At 35.4% G+C, this 20,617-nt stretch overlaps 1 protein-coding gene across 2 annotated transcripts in view; it reads left to right on the forward strand.

The window, feature by feature from the left end:
* The window catches only part of FSTL5 (follistatin like 5), a 287,281-nt gene that overhangs the window by 197,406 nt on the left and 69,258 nt on the right, over positions 1–20,617 (forward strand). For both annotated transcript variants that reach the window (XM_014878572.2, XM_088163647.1), the window contains exon 8: positions 19,589–19,709. In XM_014878572.2, coding sequence (XP_014734058.1) covers positions 19,589–19,709 — 121 coding nt within the window. The remainder of the gene's footprint in view (positions 1–19,588; positions 19,710–20,617) is intronic.

The raw sequence follows: 20,617 nt of genomic DNA on the forward strand, positions 1-20,617 counted from the left end.
TCTACATTGGAGCAGGTTTATCTTGAGGAACTTGACTAATTGTCTGACCAGTCTGGTGACTTTCTGTGATCCAGTGGTGGCAAAGGTTGAAAAGGCAGGACCAACAGATGTCACCTATCTTGACTTCTGCAAGGCCTTCAATACACAATGTCCTTCTGCATGGATAGATGGATGGATGGATGGATGGATGGATGGATGGATGGATGGATAAAGTGAGCCAGAGGTTATGGTCAACAACTCTGTGCAATTGTGTCTAAGTGGAGGCCAGTGCCAAGAGGTGTCCCTCAGGGATCTGTCTCTGCACTAGTGCTGTTCAACATCTCTGTCATTGACACGGACAGTGGATAGAGTGCTCCCTCGACAAGTTTGCAGACAACACGTAACTGAGTGGTGCATTGACACATCTGAAAGATGGGATGCCACCCAGGGGGACCTGGAAAAATCTGTAAAGTGGATCCACAGGAACTTCACTGTGTATAAGCAAAAATTATGATATAGTTTAGTCCCTTAATATTAAGCCTTTTGTTACGATTCAAATACAGAAAGAGAAGGTCAGATTCAATATCCACGGAGTGAGGCACTAAAATTAATAGAGCTCAAATAAATATATGTGGGATATTAATCTGTCTTTCCAGATAAAGTAAAAGAGGAAGGAAGAAAGAATTAATAGTGCCTGGATTAAAAGAAGAAATAACAAGAGAATGGAGAGAAAGACACTGAGTTAGATTCATCCCCAGACCTTCTTCAAAATGTACTTTACTTTTCACTGTTTTCACAGACTTAATCACTCTCTATTTCTTTCTAGATTCTATACTCCTTGCATAAGATGTCTCCAGAGGCAGTGTACTCTAAGTTTTACTATGGCTATATTATAAACTATAATGATGTCTGCCTGACTCTGGGAATTCTTAATTTACTCAGTTATACAAGAACCATCTCTGTGCATCTCTAGGCTAATAATGTTGTGTAAAGATGTCTTGGTTTGAAAGACAGGTGTCTGCTAGGGAAGGCAAGGGCCTCCCTTGGATTGGAGAACGTAAAATCCCTCCCTCCAAATTATTATAATTTTGAAATTAAGGAGACTCTCAGGCAAAGATATGAGGATAGGAATAACAGTTCTTTACTAGTATGTATATCAATGCAAACAAAGCAGCAGCAACTATGGAATTAATAACAAACAGAACAGGAACCCAGTTCCGGTCCTCTCAGCCGCAGGCACTTTCCCCTTTGGTGCAGTTCCCGTCACCGCCGGCAGGGAGCGCTGGTGGCGATGCTCCCCCCGTGGCTGCAGGGGGCGCTGTGGCGCGAGCTCGGACAGCACGCGGTAATGGCGGCTGTGTCCGAGACGGGAAGGGATGGAAAAGAGAGACTTTGCTTCCTGAACCCTGTGGCAGTGTCAGTCCTGGTGCTCCAGCAGGATACTCGGAAAGAGCAAGCTGAAATGGCAGGGCATCCTAGCAGAGCATGGGTGCAGGGTCCAGCAGCAGAAGAGGCAGCTCCTGGCTGAGTTCTGGTGGTTGGAGCAGCTACCATCCTCCTCCGAAGCCAAGAGTGAGCAAGAGCTGGCAATTGCCTCTTACTCTCCTTTTACCTGGTTCTAATCTCCTGGTGTCTGCTCCTCTGAGAGAAACTCACAAAAATTAGAGGAGTCCCTCCTCCCCTGTCTCAAGTACCCAGCCATCAGTGCTTCTTTAGCACCTCAATGGGAAAAATTCCACAGGCAGCAAGAAAAGAAAACCCAACCCCAATAAAAGAGCATTTCAACATTTTCTGAAAATGACAAGATAAACACTGACCTGGGAAGATAGATAGTTAGGGTTTGGGGTATTTTTCAGTAAAATGGATCAAAGATCAACATAACTGGAATCCAACATAGGAAACCAATCAGACTAAGCAGTAGTGTCAGTGTGATTTTGTAAATCACAGAAACTGCTGATACTTAGAAATTAAGCTTTTGCATTATCCAGTTCTCAATATGAATTAAGCTGTTTGTTTTGAAGAGGGACAAACTCAGAACAATATAATGTCCTAGTATTTTGTCAAATGGAAAAATGCAACAAGAAGGAAAGGAATCCAGGTGTAAACTGAAAATGATAGTTCCATTTATATAGATATATTTTTAATATTCTACTCCTCTACTGAAAGTGTAAAAGAAATATCTCTAAAGCTGTCAACTGTGGAGTGGCTAAAAATGAGTCTTAATAATGACTAATGTCTTGTATATTCTAAGATATTTTTTTAAAAAATTTAAAATACTGTTTGACTTTCAAAGGGTGATAACAGAAATGTGTATTTAAATAGTATATTTAAAAATGTTCTCTGAAGTGTGTGTTAATAGCATTACAGACAATATCCAGTTGATAATTTTAAAAGTCCTTAGTACTCCTCAACTCTTTTTATGGTACTTATGACTACTATTTGTAGAAGTACTGTATCTTACTACTAATCCTTTCTTACTAAAACTGATGGGTGGCAGGGATAATTAGCATCCATCTGAGGGAAATTATGAAAAATTATATGCCTCTGCAAATTTTACTTAAATTATGATATAGCTGTGCTGTGACTCACTACAGGACTGATCAAAGGGCTTTTTGATGATATTTCAGTACATATATAGAAAGGCTTTTTTTTCCTTGCTGTGATCCTGCATCTTAAATTTAATAGTTGCCTTTGCACTTTCCTCTTGTTTTTATCTAACCTACTATTCATTAGAGATGATAATTCCCAGGTATGAAAAATAGCAGATGTATTTCGGAAATGCAATACACATTACTTTTTAATTGTTAATTCATTCACTTTTTAATGTATTTGCAACTTATTTTATGTTATTGTTTTTCTGATGTTTCATTCCAGCTTTGCCTTCAGGTTCTTTCCTATACATGTGAGCAATAATAAGATCTTGGACCTTTTTCTTACATTTATTGAAGGTCTACTAAGATGGTTTGTCCACATGCAAAGTTTAACAGTAACTTTTCAAAATAGTATAGTTCAACTTTTTTGTTTTCTTTTGGTGAGAGCTCATAATATCTTTCTTTAGGCTGCCTTCATGGAAAACATGTAATATTTCCATTTTGGGGTTTTTGAAGTTATGCATAGGTTACCTTTTTCTCAAAAATTCTTGTTTGTTTATCTTGTTAAAATTAATTTGCCCATTAAAACTGATCCTTCTTTGGTGACAGTCGGTATTTTCTTCTTGACATATTTGTCCTTCACCCAAGAAGAAAAAACACAACCCAAAAGGCTGTAATGGGGAATGCCAGTAAAAGCTAACATTCTCTAAAGAGCATGATAGCTTCCATTCTGTAGAGTTCTGATCAGAAACTGATGACAGAAAGGGTCCCAGATTGTCCAAAACACTAAGTGCCTTTCCTAGAAAGGACTCCAGACATCTGACCTCTTCTTTTTCTTCCAGCTTCTCATTCTGTGTTCCCTCTTTTATTATTCTTAAGAAAAATCTCAGGAGAACCTCATGAATTATTCCTTTCTACATTGTTTTCTCCCATGGGATAGTATGGACCTGCATACAATATTCTCTTTATGTATTGTTGAATTGTTCTTAATACAGCACAGTTATGACTTTAATACAGTAGTTAGAAATATGGTGCCTTGTCTGAGAAAAATATGTGTGTGTGTGTGTGTGTGTGTGTGTGTGTGTGTGTGTGTGTGTGTGTGTGTGTTTGTACTTCTGACAGAATTCCAGGTGAACCATAAATGTCAGGGAAATATTCTTCAATCTTTTCCCCAAACCACATAAAACAACATTTTAAAGTAGCATCTTTTCATCTTTTTTTTTTTTTTTTTTTTTTAAGTTAGGGTATAAACTAGAGGAGTTAAATCTAAAGAAAGCTAAAGTTGATAGTCAAAACCAAATAGTGTCCTGATTCTGGCTAGAAATGTTAAATTTTTGCAGTATCCAGGAAGGAACTTGTCTAGGACCCAGACAGTATTCTACCACCTCATATCATCTTTTGGGAATGGGGGAAGGGCTCCCTTCCACATGGAGTAGCATGGCAAAGGGAGCAGTCAGGTGTTTTGGGGGGGTTGTATGGGAGCAGGTGAGCTGAGCATACATATATGAATTGTTCACTTCTTCTCTTCTTGTGTAATCTGTCATTACTACTGTTGCTGTTACTCTTTGTTGTCTTATATCATTGCTATTTCCAGTATATAGTTCTTACCTCAACCCATGATCTTTCCCTCTTGTTCCTCCAAGTCTCCTCTCCAGCCTGCCACATGGGGAAAGCGGGGGTGAGGGGGGCATGATCAAACTCCACATGTTGGTTTGGCAAGTTTCAGTAGGAACATTACATTAGGGAAAACCATTCCTAAACCTTGACAAAAAGATTTTCAAAGTTCATGTACATTTCTTTATTCTCAAATGTCCTAAAAGAGGGAATGCCTGCTTGCAGTCAATGCACTGACTTTCAGATTTACTGCAGCAAGCTCTGCATGCTCTTGTTTTGTTCCTGAGGAAGTTTTCCTCCTCCCCGAAGTGTTGCCATGGGCCATCTTATTGCTTATGTGAGGGAAAGTGTCATATGCCATGAAGAGAGCCTCAGAACCTACTTCCCTCCAGAGGTGATGCTCCTAACCTCATCCTTTTTGGAAGACAGTAACTCATATTCCAAAAACAAACAAATGCAGTGCCATAGGCAAAAGGCTGTCAGTCAATTGTTCAATACAAAATTTGGATCCCGAGCAGTTCATTTTGAGCTTTAATTAGTAAATTGCAGCAATTTCAGTGTGTGATCTTCTATGTGGTATTTTGTGTGTTACAATCACGATATATATATGAAGTTGTATATGTATAACTTCATTGTATATGAGGTTCACTTTAAGCCTAGTTGCAATTTCCTTGTACATTATGCTTATGACACCTCTATTCCTGTTACATCTCTCTCCGATATTTTCGACTGATTTTTCTGATGAGGTGGTTGGATTTGATTAACAATGACTCATCAAAGTCAGCATGTTTCTGTTTTTATCTATACTGAATTGCCCTTTATCTGTTACACAGTTTTTAAGTAGGATGCATTATTACCTTTTCTTTTGTATTTCATGAGTTGAATACAAGTTTTGTTTTGTTCTTTTCTACTCCACTTGTTATGATCTGATTGTTGAGAGATGCCTCTTCCTGAATTAAGGCGCAAATGAGACCATATGCCAAAATCAGTAGTATGGATTTTATTTTACAGTAAATGTGAGGTACAGAGATAGAAATAGGAAAGATCAGGGGGAGAGTGAAGGACAGAGAGATCAAGAAGAAAATAATCACCACACTGTGGATCCAGAGGCATCCCATTGGTCTTTCTTTGCCCTGGTCTTCTCGGTAGTGGGCGTCCCAGAATCATTCTGGAGGTGCCACTTTTATACAGTCCAAATTGTGGATATCCATGGGTGGTCACAGATGTTTCCAGAACTTAGGGTGGCATGTGTATAAGCAGCTGCTTCCTTTCCCACCATTTGCTGTGGGAATTTTTGTCTGGATGCATTAACCAGGATGTGTTAACCAAACTTTAGCTTCTCTAGGCCTGGAATAAGCACCTTCCTGTTGTGTTCTGTGCTTATCGCAAGTTCACAGAGTGGTGACTCGTCTTACGGCAAGTCACTTCTGTGGCCTTGACAATGTTTGAGGCAATTGTGGTTTTTAAGTCACTTACATCTCCCTGTGGCTCAAACAGTATCTTCCTGGGACGTTTTTTTCATTTCACATGTTGTCCACAGAGGTGATGTGTTTGTAGAAAAGTCAGAGGAGAAAAGACAGAAACAGCAGGAAAATGACAAAAGCAATTATATACAATAGCTATCCCAACCATTACAAATATAACTCCAGTTGCAATCATCAACCCAATTTTCATTGTAGTCATTGCCCTCACCCCACGAGTCACAAGGATTAGAATATGGACATCAGCCAGGAAGCTAGCCTTGGGTTTGGAGTAATTGGAAAAGCTCTGATAGTTGGTTGGTGATTTCTTTAGTTTTGACTGGGGCTTCTTCAATTGATGATGTTGCATTGTGAATGGTGATATAACACTCAGTTTCAGAAAGATTTAACATTCCACATGTCCCTTATTCCTTTAATAATTTCCCATCTAATGCCAACTGATTTTGTAAAGCCATTTTTGACACTTGGTTTTGCAAGTTCAGCTCTAGGAATGGATACTTGGCTCAATTACTTGAGGGCACATACCTGCCATGTGATATTTTCCAAGGCCCATTGGTGTTGTATGATAACTATAGAAGGTATAAAAATATTTTAAGTCTCAAAGCTATATTTTTCCCCCATTGTATAATAATCACATCTATTATCAATTCCCATCTTTTTTCAGGAGAATTTCTTTTCCGCCATGTCTTTCCCAGTAATGAATAATGAAACATAGAATTTGGGCAAATGGATGGGAGTACTATCGTGCACTTTAGACCAGTGTGCTCAGTTAGTAACATCCCAAAGCTAATCCATGTGGTGCAGGATAGCTGCACATCCAGGTATCTATCAAATACATTTGGGGCTTGAATTTAGGAGTAATTCCTACTCTTTTTTTTAGGTACCAGAACTTATATAATACTTTTTTTTTTTCACTCTTGCCCATCTTCCCTGAATTTTAAAATTAGTGGAAAGCTCTTTTATATTTTGTGTTACAAGATGACTTCTAAAACTTTTTAAACATCTTTTCTTCACTCCCATAATATCTTCCTTAAGCTTTTCTTTGAGTTTAAATGCACTGTTTACTCTGTTCTTTTCTGTATGTCTATATAAAGATGCAGGTTATGTCTGCATTCAGTATTACTATTACTAACAAATTCATTTTGTGCTATTAATTTCTGATTAGTTCATCAAAAAATTGCAGTTTGATTTTTATGTACTGTTATAGACTTACTCTACTCACTTCTGCTGTATACATCTATCAACTGGGTGAAAAACAGCATCATTCTGAATAATTTTATTACTAGTTACATATTTATTTCTCAACTTTTCCAGGTCATTTTGCAGTGGTTTTGCTATCCTAGTAGACTTAATGTTTTTCACAGCTTTCAGAACAATTATGTGAAAGAGTTTTATAGTTCACAAAAAGAATACTGAGCTTTTCAGGTTATTATTTTAGAAAAGGAATCTTGAAAGAGCAACCCAGACAACACTTCAGCTAGCAGTAAAGGTCACTCCTTCTTAAGAGCATGAGAAAAATGCTTTGTTAATAATGTGGCCTCCTGTGGCTCACAGTCCTGACTTTCCAATCATTGCTACAGTACATTAAATAGAAGGGCCATATCACCAGCAATAAAAATGCTTTGATATCCAGGAGTGGGTTTCATTGAACAGAGAGGCACAATTGCTTAAATGCAAAAAATAAAAAGAGAAACCTTCTCTGGCCCATTATCACAAGCAGCCCAGAAGATAAAATTAGGATAGGTAGGATATAATTACCTATTGGGAACTTGGCTCAAATGGCATTCATATATTTTCAAAAATAATAATAATAATTTAAAAAAAATACTTCAGAAGTGTACAAAGGTATTTACTTAGTACTGAATCAGGAAGAAAATTGCTACCCACCTGGAAAATAATTGGTACTACTATTTGCAAAAGTGAACATGAAGCAAATTTTTTATCTAGACCAAGTCTGATCAGTTTGTGAACTCTGACTGGATAACAACAGAAGAGGAGATATCTGCCATGATTTTTCAAATTATGATATTTAAGATTTCTCTGAATCAAACTGGTGAGTGATCCATCTACTCATATACCTGACACTATATATCTATTCATATCTAAATTTAATTAGATCTACTTAAGCTCAGACTGATTTCTCTTTCACCTGTTAATTTTATCACCTTCATGTGTATTCTTCCTTTCTTTCTTTTTCATTTTTGTACTGTTCTTATATATCTATCTTTGTCATCTAGAGCTGCCTTCTCAAAAATATGCATTCAAAATATTTTCTGTTTGGGTCTGTACAAGAGCCTTTGTATCCATGGCAGAGTGTTTTCATTGATCTGTTCAAAGGGAGAGATAAAATAAACTAAAGGGTTTCCTAATTTAGTATGGTTTAGGACACAGAACTATCAGTTATGTCCATCTGAGTCTCCTTTCATGCATGCCTGGCTTAAAACTACAACCAGAAGTAGGGAAGTTGAAAAAGTGCTTCTAAATAATGTGTAATTTGGTTTGGTATAAAAAATTCTCCTTGAGTAAGGAAAATTCAGGTGTGTTTACAGAGGATCACCCAATCTGCACTCTTTATTATACTTTTATGGGTAAAGTGAGATAGAAGTGACTGGATTTTTTAACAGTTCCTCAAAAGTACGTTAAAAAGTAAGTTAAATATGTTTTGGCTTTGCTGGTGAACGTTTTTCTTCTAGTACCTTCTAAGGGAAATATAGTAATGTTTACAAATGATAAGCATTTGCATGTAGATACTTAATTGAAGTCTTGAAGAGGAAAAATAATTCTGTTTACATAGAAAATAAATTTCAGAGTACCTTAAAATAAAAGTCTTATTACTCTCATCTGAAGTATGCTGTCTTTTCTGGTTTAAAAGCAGATTTGTGTTTTGTCCATTTTTAAAAGCATTTTATTTCAAATAGTTCTTTACTTAACTGGGAGGAGGCTATGTCTTCCTTTATAGCATTTGTGCTCCTTCTAGGCAAAAGTCTTTCTCTACAGACCTGTTTGTGATAATGAGAAATAAAATAGAATTGCCATACTCTGGCACAGTAAAATATCAATGTCCTACGACTTTTGTCTACAAGATACTTAAAATTTTGTGCAGCAATTTGGCAAGTGCTATGAATTCTGTGAAGTTCCTACTATTGTAACCTATAGTTAATGAAAGATGATTGAAATCCTTGTTTGCCTTCATGTTTTTAACAATGATATACACTAGTTTTAACATCAGACAAGAAAATTCATTCATGAAAAAGGCTTTGAAGTTTAACCTGTGATTATTGAACAATTAACATGTCAAAAGGAAGGCAGGTAAGAAAAAGCTGCCTTTTCTTCTTGACGTTATTTTTGTCATGGATTCTATGATTAGTTGGCAACAGCTAATGATAGAGTTATCATTGGAACAAAATATAATTGAAACCAAGGGTTAGCTAAAGAAAAAAAAAACAATTTTTGTACATTTCAGTCTTCCAAAGTAAGACTGTAGTGTATATAAGAAAAAGATCATATTATGGTATTTCAGTACTGCAGTTTTATATGGTGACAGTAGCATAGAATCTTTCTAATGAATGGTGCTGTCTTATTGTTTAAAATAAAAGCAAAGAACAAGGGTGAAAAAAGAAAATATAGCGTATATAGCCTCATGTTTTGTAAAGGACTTGCACTTCTAAAAAAATTTTGGTCCCATTACAGAAAACAGTATTAGAAAAGTAAAAATTAATTACAGGAGACATAAAATGGTGTACTAAGAAGTAAAATTGTTTCGGTACCTCTTATAGAATCTTGAAATGTGTTAACATAGTGTTAGCTATTGTTGCACCAGAAGAAAACTGCTTATTGTGATTGGCAGAGCAGTAGTAAAAATGAAGTAATGGATTTTTCACAGAGGAGGGAACTTGTTAATTTACAGAGAGCACAGGAATGTGGTCATGACTCGGTGTGATAATCTCATTTGCATATAAATTTTTATATAAGCATTTCATTTAACTGGAGTTTGTGATCTTATTTTTAAACTGTGAAGTTTAAAGTACTCGTGTTCAATTTTTTTAGAACTACTGTAATGCGTGGGAAACACGTACTTCAATTAGGTACTTTGCTTTTAAATAACACACAGTTTACCTGCAAGTAACAAGATTTAGTAAACTTTTTATGTATAACAAATATGAGCATTTAATAATAGCAAAGTTTCTAAATATCAGCAAGATTAATTTGTTAATAGCATCCAGAAAGTATTTATTATGACTATTCACAATCCCTTTTGAAATGGGGAATTTCCAACCTCATTTTATGACCTGAACATTGGCTAGATGTAACAGATATATAATAGAAAAGATGAAATAGAAATATCTTATTGATAATAATTTATAGAAAGTAATGAGATTTTGCTAGTCCAGCATTATGCTATTGTCTTTGTGTGTGAACAGCCATCAAATTATCAGATATCTGTAGGCTTATCATAACATCTTGACTTCATTTCAGTAAAAGAACAGAAGTTATACTTGGTACAGCTCTAGAAAATGTTTGTCAGTGCCACTATATGCTGAACATTTTTTTTTTTACTGAAAAATTTTTGAACAATATAATTTTTCTTGCTTTATACCATTTTTCCAATAGCTTACAGTTAACCTGATCAAAAACCAGAACCAGACAGTACAAAGACGATTCACAATTCATTTCTGTAGAGATGGGAAAAAAAAAACAAACAAAAACCTAACTTCAAAGCAAAACCCAAAGAATTTTTCCTCCATAAATAGTATCTGTGTTTACAGAAAAAGGTTGCTGCCAATGACCTTGAAGTGGCTTTTCTTTCATTGATATCAAGGAATCAATCTTGCCAATAAAGATTTCTTGTGATAAAGAATTAGACTGATGGACATGGATTGTTGTATAAGTGGTTTAAGCAAAGGCAGTGTGTGTGTGTGTGATGCTTAACCAAGATTAGTATTACATGTAAATTGTATCAGCTTTCAATATTTTATTAGTGTAAATTCAGCATCTATTTGTAGTATTCCAGTTCATACTGAGTGCTTAGTTCAAGTGACTGGAATTTGCCATTCATTTAAAAGTCTCTGAGAAGAATATTTCAGAATTATTGAGTGTGTCAATCTTGGTTATACCCTTAAGTGAAGCTGCTGTGCTGGCATTCAAACTGCCAATATTTTGATTTTACATGAAAAGAGAAAAAGATAGGCAAGGAATGGATGTCATTCACTTTGTTGTATGTAATCAGGTGTATAGTTGAAAAAAAATGTTTCGTATAGGAATTACATCCAAAATCTTTCTGGCATGTATGCGCCCATTTCTTATATGACAAACTGACTTAAGTGGCATTGTATTAATAATCCAAGTAATGTGTGACTGGCCCTGTTTCCTTTCTACTGTTCTCGTTAGATCATACATTATTGCTGCATTTAAAATGAGAGATCAACTTGAGAAAAAATATGTGAGTTATAATATGCTTTTTCCCCCCTTGTATGCTAAGAATGGGCCAAAGTGAATATTTCTGATTTTTAAATAATTTCAAGGTGCTAGGTATATTTTCTTTTTCCCTCCTCTTCTCCTGATATATCCTCTTCACCTGCTACATAGTGGAGGATTCCCAACTCATTTCTTTTTTGCTTTGGGTAGTTTTGACTGCAGGATATTTGAAAGTTGTTTGAAAAGATATTTTGTTGCCTTTTCATAGGTTGTTCTGGTTTGAAAACATAACCAGTGAGAGACTCCAAGTCAGAAATACAATTTAATAGGAAAAAAGAGAAAAAATAAAATACATGCAATAGTACAAAAGAAAAAACACTGACAGAGTCAGAATACAACCTGACACCCTGTCAGTCAGGGTGTTGGTAGCAGTCCTATCAAATGGTGGCTGCAGTCCTCCTGGATGACAGATGTGTGAAGTAGTGCTCCTGTAGAAGGGTGCAGTTTTCTTCCAAAGGTCCAGTGATGATATGGAAAAGTCTGGTTTTCCTCTGGGATCCAGTGGGAAAAGGCTGCCTTGGTGTTCCAAATCTCAGATTTTATCTAGGTGGGAAATGCTTGGCTCCTCCCCCTGGGTGGAGCATCTCCCAATGGGATGATGTAATTTTATCAGTCATGCAGTGGGACTCAATGGCCCATTAACAGAAGATATCTCCCTGGAGGAAGGATGGGTTGTGGAAAAGATAAAGATGACTGCCCCACCTGGTTGTATCAGATGGCCCATTAACAGAGAATATCTCCCACAGAGATAAGGATTACTGCCCCACCTGGATTCAACAGGTGGTGATAGAATACATACTTTTGGGCACATCTTTACATTGTAACCTAGGACATAGGTTTATCACATGTACATAAGGGAGTTTGTGACAACCCAGATTTTATCCCATAGGGATTTGTAGATTGCATAAACGTTGAAGACACTCCACCTACTTGTCTGTCTTCACAAATACATGGGATGGACTAGATAATAAGTGGATGAAAATTTGAGTAATACAAAAATTTAAGGGTTTTTTTTGTTGTTTTTGGTTTAGTTTAGTTTAGTTTAGTTTTGTTTTTTTAGATTCTCTTGAATTTTTAAAGAAACAACTGGAAAAAATTGTTTCTATGGAATGAGTTATTTTAAGATGAGTGCAGTTCAAGAACCAAAGATATGACTTATTTTCAATATAAGAAAAGGGGTTTGGACTCATGCAACTAAAACTGAAATCCAGTGTTTTATGCAATAGGAAGATCAAAAATTCCAATAAACTTTATAAATTTATAACTAAATAGTTTGTAATATAAGTATTTGAAAACAGAATAAATCTTAGCACAGTGTAATTACATAGTGTGATATTTTTAGAATCAGAAAAAATTAGGGAATATTCAGTGATTTCTTTATACTCTTTCTACAAATAAAATGTCTTTAAAGAAGGAAAGCAGAAATGGGGATGCACTTGCTCAAAGCTCATTCCACAAATCTAACTATAAACTGAGTCACCTTAGAGGGTAAATTACATCAGTACTGCTGCTTCTCTGGGCTCTCCTAACGCTTAGATACACCTTGGAGTATGATCCAAATAAACAGCATAGTGCAAAGCTAGTTTCTGTTTGCAGAACTAGCTTGGAGTGTAATAATAAATACATCTACAATTAAAGCTGAATTTAAAAAAAAACAGTTTGGGGGAACGATAATAAACTGTGGTAATTGGGTAATTATTATAAATTCATCTCATTAGTTATGAGTTTAACTTGAAAAATATATGAGAAATTAATGTCAAATAGATTTGTCTGATTAAATCTGATTATGTTACAATTTGTTTTGTTAGAAAGGACTAAAAGTTAAATGGTATATGAGTCATTCTGAAGATTTCTGTGTAACATGAAGCAATAAAAAAGCTGTATCAGAGCATGCTGAATTTTCCATTTAAAATATACTGCATCTACTCAGTTGGAGATTTTGAATGTCTAAATAAATTAGCAGTCCTTATTGCCAATTCATCACAAGATAGCATAAAATTACAGAGTTTTTGGGGAAGTAAAAGGTTAGTGATGTTTTATGGCTTGCCTCAAGAGCTCTAGTACGTTGGCAAAGCTCTCACTTATGTCAAGTGTCTGCCATAAACAAGAAGAAGATTCCAAATTCTCTTTACACATCTACATATCAAATGAAGTCATTATTCTCACTGGTGATCTAGCACTGAGGTGTGTTATGCTGCTTTTCTGTGTCATCCCTCTTCAGGTTCTTGGGAGGTTTGAACATTACTGGTTTTCAAAATAACAAAACCAATTTTTAATCAACTGACAGTTTTTGAAAAGCACAAAGCAGTTGCATGTTTTCCATGGAATAATGGATATTACCATTTATTAACTGTTACTATTCCCTCATGAAGTGAAATTGCAGTCCCTACTGTATCCCAGAAAACAAAGGGAAAACCATACATATCTAATTAATTATTTAAACAGGTACTGTGTTGTTATATTCATTTATAGTCAGAGAAATAATTTCTTTCTCAGATTTGCTGAATACAGCCAAATCCTGCTCAATTCAACTACCAGCCTGGGCTCACGCATTACAAAGTCTTATTTCAGGAAGCAAGAATAGAGGGTGACCTCTGCATTGACCTTTTCTAATACAAGCTTAGGAAGGTATTCATGAAGACTTTCTCAGCATTGGAGGTTTAGTTACATGTTTTGAATTACTCACCAAATGACCACTGCTTTACCCAGGCATCAGTAGAGTAAGGCTAGTAAAGCTGTTTGTGGTAATGGGATACAACCTTTGTAAAATTCAGTCATTATTTGCTTTTTTCTTTCTGTTCTCCCCAGTGTCAAGAAAAGAGGAACCGATGAAATGCTTGGAATGTCTAATTGTAGCTAGGAAGTTTGTTTTCATGGTCTAGCAGAGCTAGACAGTGGGTGGTAGCTAAAACAGTGAGCAGTGACAGATCCACTGAACGATCCCATAAAAGGATTTTGCTACCCTGATCTTTTTCAAATGACTGTAAAAGAAGCTTAGGAAGATTAATTTCCTTTGACTAAAACTAGCCTGCATTAATAGTCATGAATTGGTGTCTGGTGTTATATTCTTGAGAACAGTTTCTCTTAAGATTTCGTTACTTTCTACTGCATATACTGTACTAGTGCTTTTGTGTACTTTCCTTCCTTAAGCTTTGGCATGATTTGCAATTTTCTGTCAGGCTGATTCTTCAACCAGTGGATTTACTCTAGATTCATGATTTGTTCTTATTGCAGCTGTAAAATCTGAGACTGAGAAAAAGTATGCAAAATTTGTGCTTACAAAATGTTGGTTTTGTTTTTCCTCTTAATCTAGAAGGAAAACTTTAAAAAACTTGGATTTCTGCCAAATGCAGTTTTTTTCAGATTTCTTTGTGGAATATATATTTTTTTATTTTTGACAGTCAGTAGCAAAGTGCAGAGTTGCATTGCTTTGCCAATGTGAATAGGGAAAACAATTACTTGGAAAATATGAGTTTTAACATTGACATTAGCACGAAAAGCCTGAGATGAGTTTATCTGACAAACGAGCCATACATAATTATTTTTTAAAATGTTTCCAGTTAACCCTTATCTACCTAGTAGGTTATCTACTAGGTTATCTACTAGGTTAGTTAACCCTTATCTAACCTAGTAAGTTATCTACTCTCTGTGTCCTTGTAATAAAGAAAGTTAGAGACACTGAAAATTATGTAAAATATGAGCAAGAATGTGACATTTAGTATTACTGGTACTTCCATGAGTTGGCTGAAATAAAGTGCAGAAATCTTGAGCTAATGTACAGGAAATAAAGGGGAATATGTATACTGGTTGCGTTTTATAAGCAAACGACTGTTGTTTTGAAAATATCTGTTTGGTTGCAATTATTGATACAGCTTTCCCCTATGTCCTGGTTTAGGGCAAAATTAGGGAGGAAACCTCCAAAGGGGTCCCTTTAGAAAAGCAGATTCGAGTGGCCCGTCTCTGAACTGGTTCGGGAAAAGATTTCCTTGGCGAAAAGTGCAAAAAACCTGTTTTTCAGCAAGTAAAGCACTCACAAGCACAAAAAAAATGAATAAACAATAAAACCTCTCGCTGTTCTGAAGAGATGGCAGATTCAGAGTCCTTGTCGTGAGGTGTAGCTCGGCTCACTCAGCCTCTTATCAGTCCCTCCTTTGATGGAAAATGCCACGTCCTGGCCTTGGTGGTCCACAGGTGTGAGCTCCTGGTGTTCTTCTGGGTTTTCAGTCCAGAGCGGGTTTGAACAGTTCCAAGAAAAAGAAAACCCACTGTCCGAGGAACTTCTCTGTCTCAGTTAGCCAAAAAACTAACAAAAAGCAAAGGAGAGCTCTCTCCTGCTGTCTGTCCGTGCTGCAGACAGCACAGCCTGAGAGAAGGAATGCTGAAGGTCTCTATGTTTTAAAAGCAACTGTCTCAGACATTCCACCACTTCTCCTTCTCCTCCCCTTCACTCTCAGATCTAGTTTTAAAGGTGCAAAACTTATTTTTGGGCTAAACAGATAAATGGGGATACAATACAGCATCATAAAGTCACCCCAGCACAGCCTAGCAAACCAAGACAAAATTTTAATTCTTAGCTCCAGATTTTCTACCTGATCAGCTCAGCAACAGATGATATGGGGTTTTTTGCCTTTCCCCATCAAAAAATAAATATTTTTCTTTGAAGAAGGGAAATGCCCCCACCCAGAGGGTGTTATCATTATAATTGAACTATTTTAACTCTGTTAACCGTAAATAAAAAAGAGTCCAAACAATATATTTTTTAACTTTTTTCTGGATTTGGTAAAGACTGCAAATAGAAATAAAGGTAATATGAAAAACCTATGAATTCATTAAATTTGATGTTCACTAATTCCATTTATTAAGGACACAATAAATTCGGTTTTCTCTGTTTGAGGATAATGTAAGTAAGAATTCACATCTTCAGTTCACATAGCCCATGTACTTTCTTTTTTTCTTTTTCCTTTTTTAAAAATTATTTATACTAAGCCAAAAAAGTTATCTAGGAAAGCAATATATGGAAAAAAATGATGGAAAAATGCCAACCAAAATACCACAAACCAAACCAAAACCACTCCTAGCTTCTATGATGATGAACAAATTCAAGCAGTCTGTTTCATTACATGTTCTCCCATGGGGAGAAAGCTAAGAACAGTCTTCTTAGAGCTGTTAATGAAGAAGTGCTGGAAAATGGTCATAAATTCTCTCATATGCAAAGCATTAGCATATGAAAGCAGGTTATAAACACAAGGAAATAATTGCTGATTCAAAACTAAAAATCACCTTTAGTTTCCATTTTATAAGCAGTAAGAGAGAATAGCAAAGATTCACTATCAAATTGAAGTATTTTTCCATATTATTATGCTCATTATTCATAACATATATCATGATTTATAAAATGTCAAGTTCTTCAGGAGAACAGAATTGCAGTGGAATCCTTGTTAAGATAATTGTTAAAATCCATCTTTTCATATATGACAAAAATAGAGTTTCTTAATGTAATTTTAGAAGTACCTTGCCACTTCTATTTGACTGGCAGGGGAACAAAAGTTGAGTTTGTAGCAAATTTTTTTTTACTATCATGAAATATATTTTCCAAAATGTAAAAAACCACTTTTCGGTATTTTCTGCTGTTGATGTTTGAAGGCTCTGTTTCAAAGATGTTTGTGTGTCAGCATAGATACAGGGTTTTTTTAATTACTTCACTTGTGAGTTAGTCAAGAAAACACTAGTCAACGTGCAGTTTCAGGTAGCTGTTTGTACTTCATCCCTTTTCAAATGCAGCTTACAACATTAAGTTCAATTTGTATTGAGTAGTTTGCTTTAATTAACAAAACAAACATTGAACTCGGTATAACAATAAGCTGGGGACATTTATTCTGTAGTTGTAAAAAAACCCAAAGCAAACAATCAGAAAAAATTCGCCACTACCAACAAAACATTCTATCCATACAATTCTAACTCTCTGAGTGTCATCATGTGTGGATTCTATTGAAATACTAATGTAAAATAACCACAGGAGTGTTTCTTCCAGGATTTTTGTGAAAAAGAAGGGAGAAACCATAACACAGTCACCCATTTACTTAGAAAATAGTTATGGTATCTAAAGATATCATATGTCACAATGAATCAGTTAAAGAGCTGAAACAGGTAAGCATGCTTCAAAGCAGTGCTTAATAATTTAGCATAAGGAATGTTAAAGTAAACTAGTCTCCAGACTGCATTGTAGCAGCTGAATTTTTATCCACTCCATCCTGTGCCCTATTCTGTTCACAAGTACCTTTGGCAGAGACTAGGCAAAAAATTCTAATTGGCAATAACAATATGCATTTTTCAGATAAAATGTAAGTACCTGTAGTGTGGCTCTTTTGAATAGCTGTTCTTTCATCTTTCACTAATAATGCTGTTGAACTGGAACGTTTTGGAAACGTGTGTTCAGCTAGTAAGGGGGAAAATGTAAATTGATTTTCTGCTTCATACATTTTAGAAAGAGATAAAGATCAAAACATCCAATAAGGAAGTTTTTTGAAGTTAGTCAGGTGGGTTATTCTGAAGGGAGATCCAGTGGTATTGATTTACATCATCAAAGTTAAAAATGGAGTCTGACAGAGGGTCCCTTTTTTTATCTTTGCAGTGGTAACATATAATGGTATATTGAAGATTTGGTAGAAATATTTTCTGTGTAACCAAAGTACTAATAAAGAAACCTATCATTATCCTGAGAAAGTCAAGTTATTGATAGTATTACCAGGTAGGTTAATTTTTAGGTGAGTTGTTTTCCTTCTCCCAAGGAACAACTAGAAGAATCTTCGGAAGTGCAGAGTTGTGCAATGTGAAATTTAGTTTCCCACACATCTTTGGATGAAAAAATACAGTGAGAAATATGTATTTTTGAATAATATTTTGAGTTTATTTAAAGAAAGAAAACTGAGAAATTAAAAGGAATTTCATAGAAGTTTCAGTTTTCATGTTTATATTTCAGTCTACAAAGAGACTCAGAACGTTATAGTGAAAGTCCTCATGAATTAAATATGTGCATAAAAGCATTGAGATCATTGTTTTCTGAGTAAGAACAAAAACTGGAAAATGAGAACTGAAAAAAATAATGAACCAGAGGTTAATGTAGCCCATTATTTTGTCATTTTTAAGATCCAAAAGACAGAATGTCATGATACGGCGGCACATAGTAATATTTTTTCTATCAAAGTTCTTTACTGTGCAATTTACAGACTTTGTGACTGAGGTATTGTAGCAAAAGTTTTTGGTTTTGCAAGCTTTTGATAAAGTCTTCATGGATTTGAGGACTTTATAGAGAAGGCTACAAAGTTTGTGAAGAAACAAATAAGGAAGAACTGTTTTGGGATATAAAGGTGGGGACAACGTTGGCTACAGTGACCATGAGATGGCAGAGTCGAGGAGCCTAAGAAGAGACAGCAGGGCAAAAAGCAATATATCCATGGACTTCAGGAGAAGAGACTTCTGCCTGTTCAAGGATGTGCTTGGAAGAATTCCATAGGAGATCATGCTGGAAACAAAAGGGGTCTAAGATGGTTGATTTTCAAGGATGACCTCCTCTGTGCTCAAGAACAGACTTTTATGATGCACTGTAAATAAAAAGCAGACAGAAGTCTGTATTAATGAACAAGGAGCTCTTGACAGAATTCAAATAAAAAAGAAAAAATGTGAGGAATGACAGGTGACCCAGGAAGAACCTGAAGACTCTATTTGAATGTGCAGATAAGGAAAGATGAAGCCATCTGGAACTGGATCTGGTCAGAGATATGAAGGTCTACAGAGTTTCAGCACTATATCAGCAGCAAAGAAAGAGGAAAATATGGACTTTTTGCTGAGCTGGCATGCACCCAGTGCCAAATAAGTAGAAGATAATGAGGTACTAAAAGCCTCCTTTGCCTTGGTCTTCGTCACAAACACTCACTTTCAGGTATCCCAGATCCCTGAAATCAGTTTACAGCACTAGTACTTCTGTAATGTATCATTCAATCTAATGAGAATTAGAAGAAAAACTAGGATTTTTTTTTTCATGTCTGCTCATTGCAAAGGATGGCAACACTTCCACGAGATGTCATTTAACTTGTTAATTTTTTGCATAGATTTCATTTTTCTTTCTAGTCGGATGCAATCCTCAACAGCTTTTCTTCTGCAAATAACTGTCATAGCTAAATAAACATATTGCTTCTGCCGAGTTTAACTAGTTGTTAAAATAAAAGTTTTTTCTTTTACAGTCACAATATATGTAGCCAGATAAAACAACTCTCCCATTCACAAGTATAATATTTGAATTTCAGATTACTGTCTCATATTCTGGTTAAATATTTGTGATGTGTGATGTCTGATATTTGCATCACAGCTTTGTTGCCAAGATGATGAGCATAATTACTATAGAGATGTGGGCTTAATTGTAATAACCTCGTTTTTAATCTTTCCTGGTAGGATTTTGGAGATGATGGGTCCTTGTACATCACTAAGGTTACCACAACTCATATAGGAAATTACACCTGCTATGCTGATGGGTATGATAAGGTCTATCAAACTCATATTCTCCAAGTGACTGGTAAGGAAAAATGTTCTAATTATCAAGTCATAAGAAACTTGAATTTTGCTAAGCAGATCTGTTGTTTCTGTTCTACTTTTTTTTTCTATTGTGTTACATCTTAATAGAAAAAAGTGCATAAATTTTTCTTCATTGCTCTCCTTCAAATAACCTTAAAAATAATGAAACACAATAATTTTAATTTATTGCTTCCATAGAATTATAACTATTAAAAGGTGTAAGGATAGTCCAGAGGATTTGCTTTGCACCTGTGATGTTGTGTATAACAGTAAGTGGTTTATATATACATATACATATGCATACACACACATAAAGTAGGTTTTAGTACTAATTTAGTAACTTGCAAGTAAGCTGGGAAAAATAAATGTGTAAGTTGCTTGTGTTAAGAATGTTTTGTTGAATAAAAGATTAGTAGAATGCATTTCCCTGGAGATTTTGTAAGTTATGTAGGCTTCTAAGTTCACATTTATGATATTGAAATCTAACCATGATTTTAGTAGATTAACTTGAGGCACCTGGATTTGAAAACTTAATCTTTGCATTTTCCTACATCTGTTCAAGTTCCAGATAACACTTCATTGAATTCTGTACTTGGACAAAACTTAACTACTTTGTTTCTTGTGCCCTGAAGACATGCCTTTACCTTCTCTAGAGCTGGTGTACCATCTCCTTTTTCTTACATACAATTTATTTCCTAAGTTAGTTTAATGAGTTGTTTTCTACTGATGAAGGGTGGTCTGCTTTATCATCATTGAGGTTAAATGTCTTTTTTCTTCTTAGAGTGCTTTTGTTATTTCAATTCATATTTATCTTTGACTCTTAAGACTCCCTTTCTGCTGTAAACTACCAGTGTTTGTCATTCCATGTTGTTGTTTAATCCTGTTCATAATCATGTTTGACCTCAATAT

Source organism: Sturnus vulgaris, chromosome 4, assembly GCF_052056855.1.
Source record: "Sturnus vulgaris isolate bStuVul1 chromosome 4, bStuVul1.hap1, whole genome shotgun sequence".
In the NCBI taxonomy this organism is placed as follows: domain Eukaryota; kingdom Metazoa; phylum Chordata; class Aves; order Passeriformes; family Sturnidae; genus Sturnus; species Sturnus vulgaris.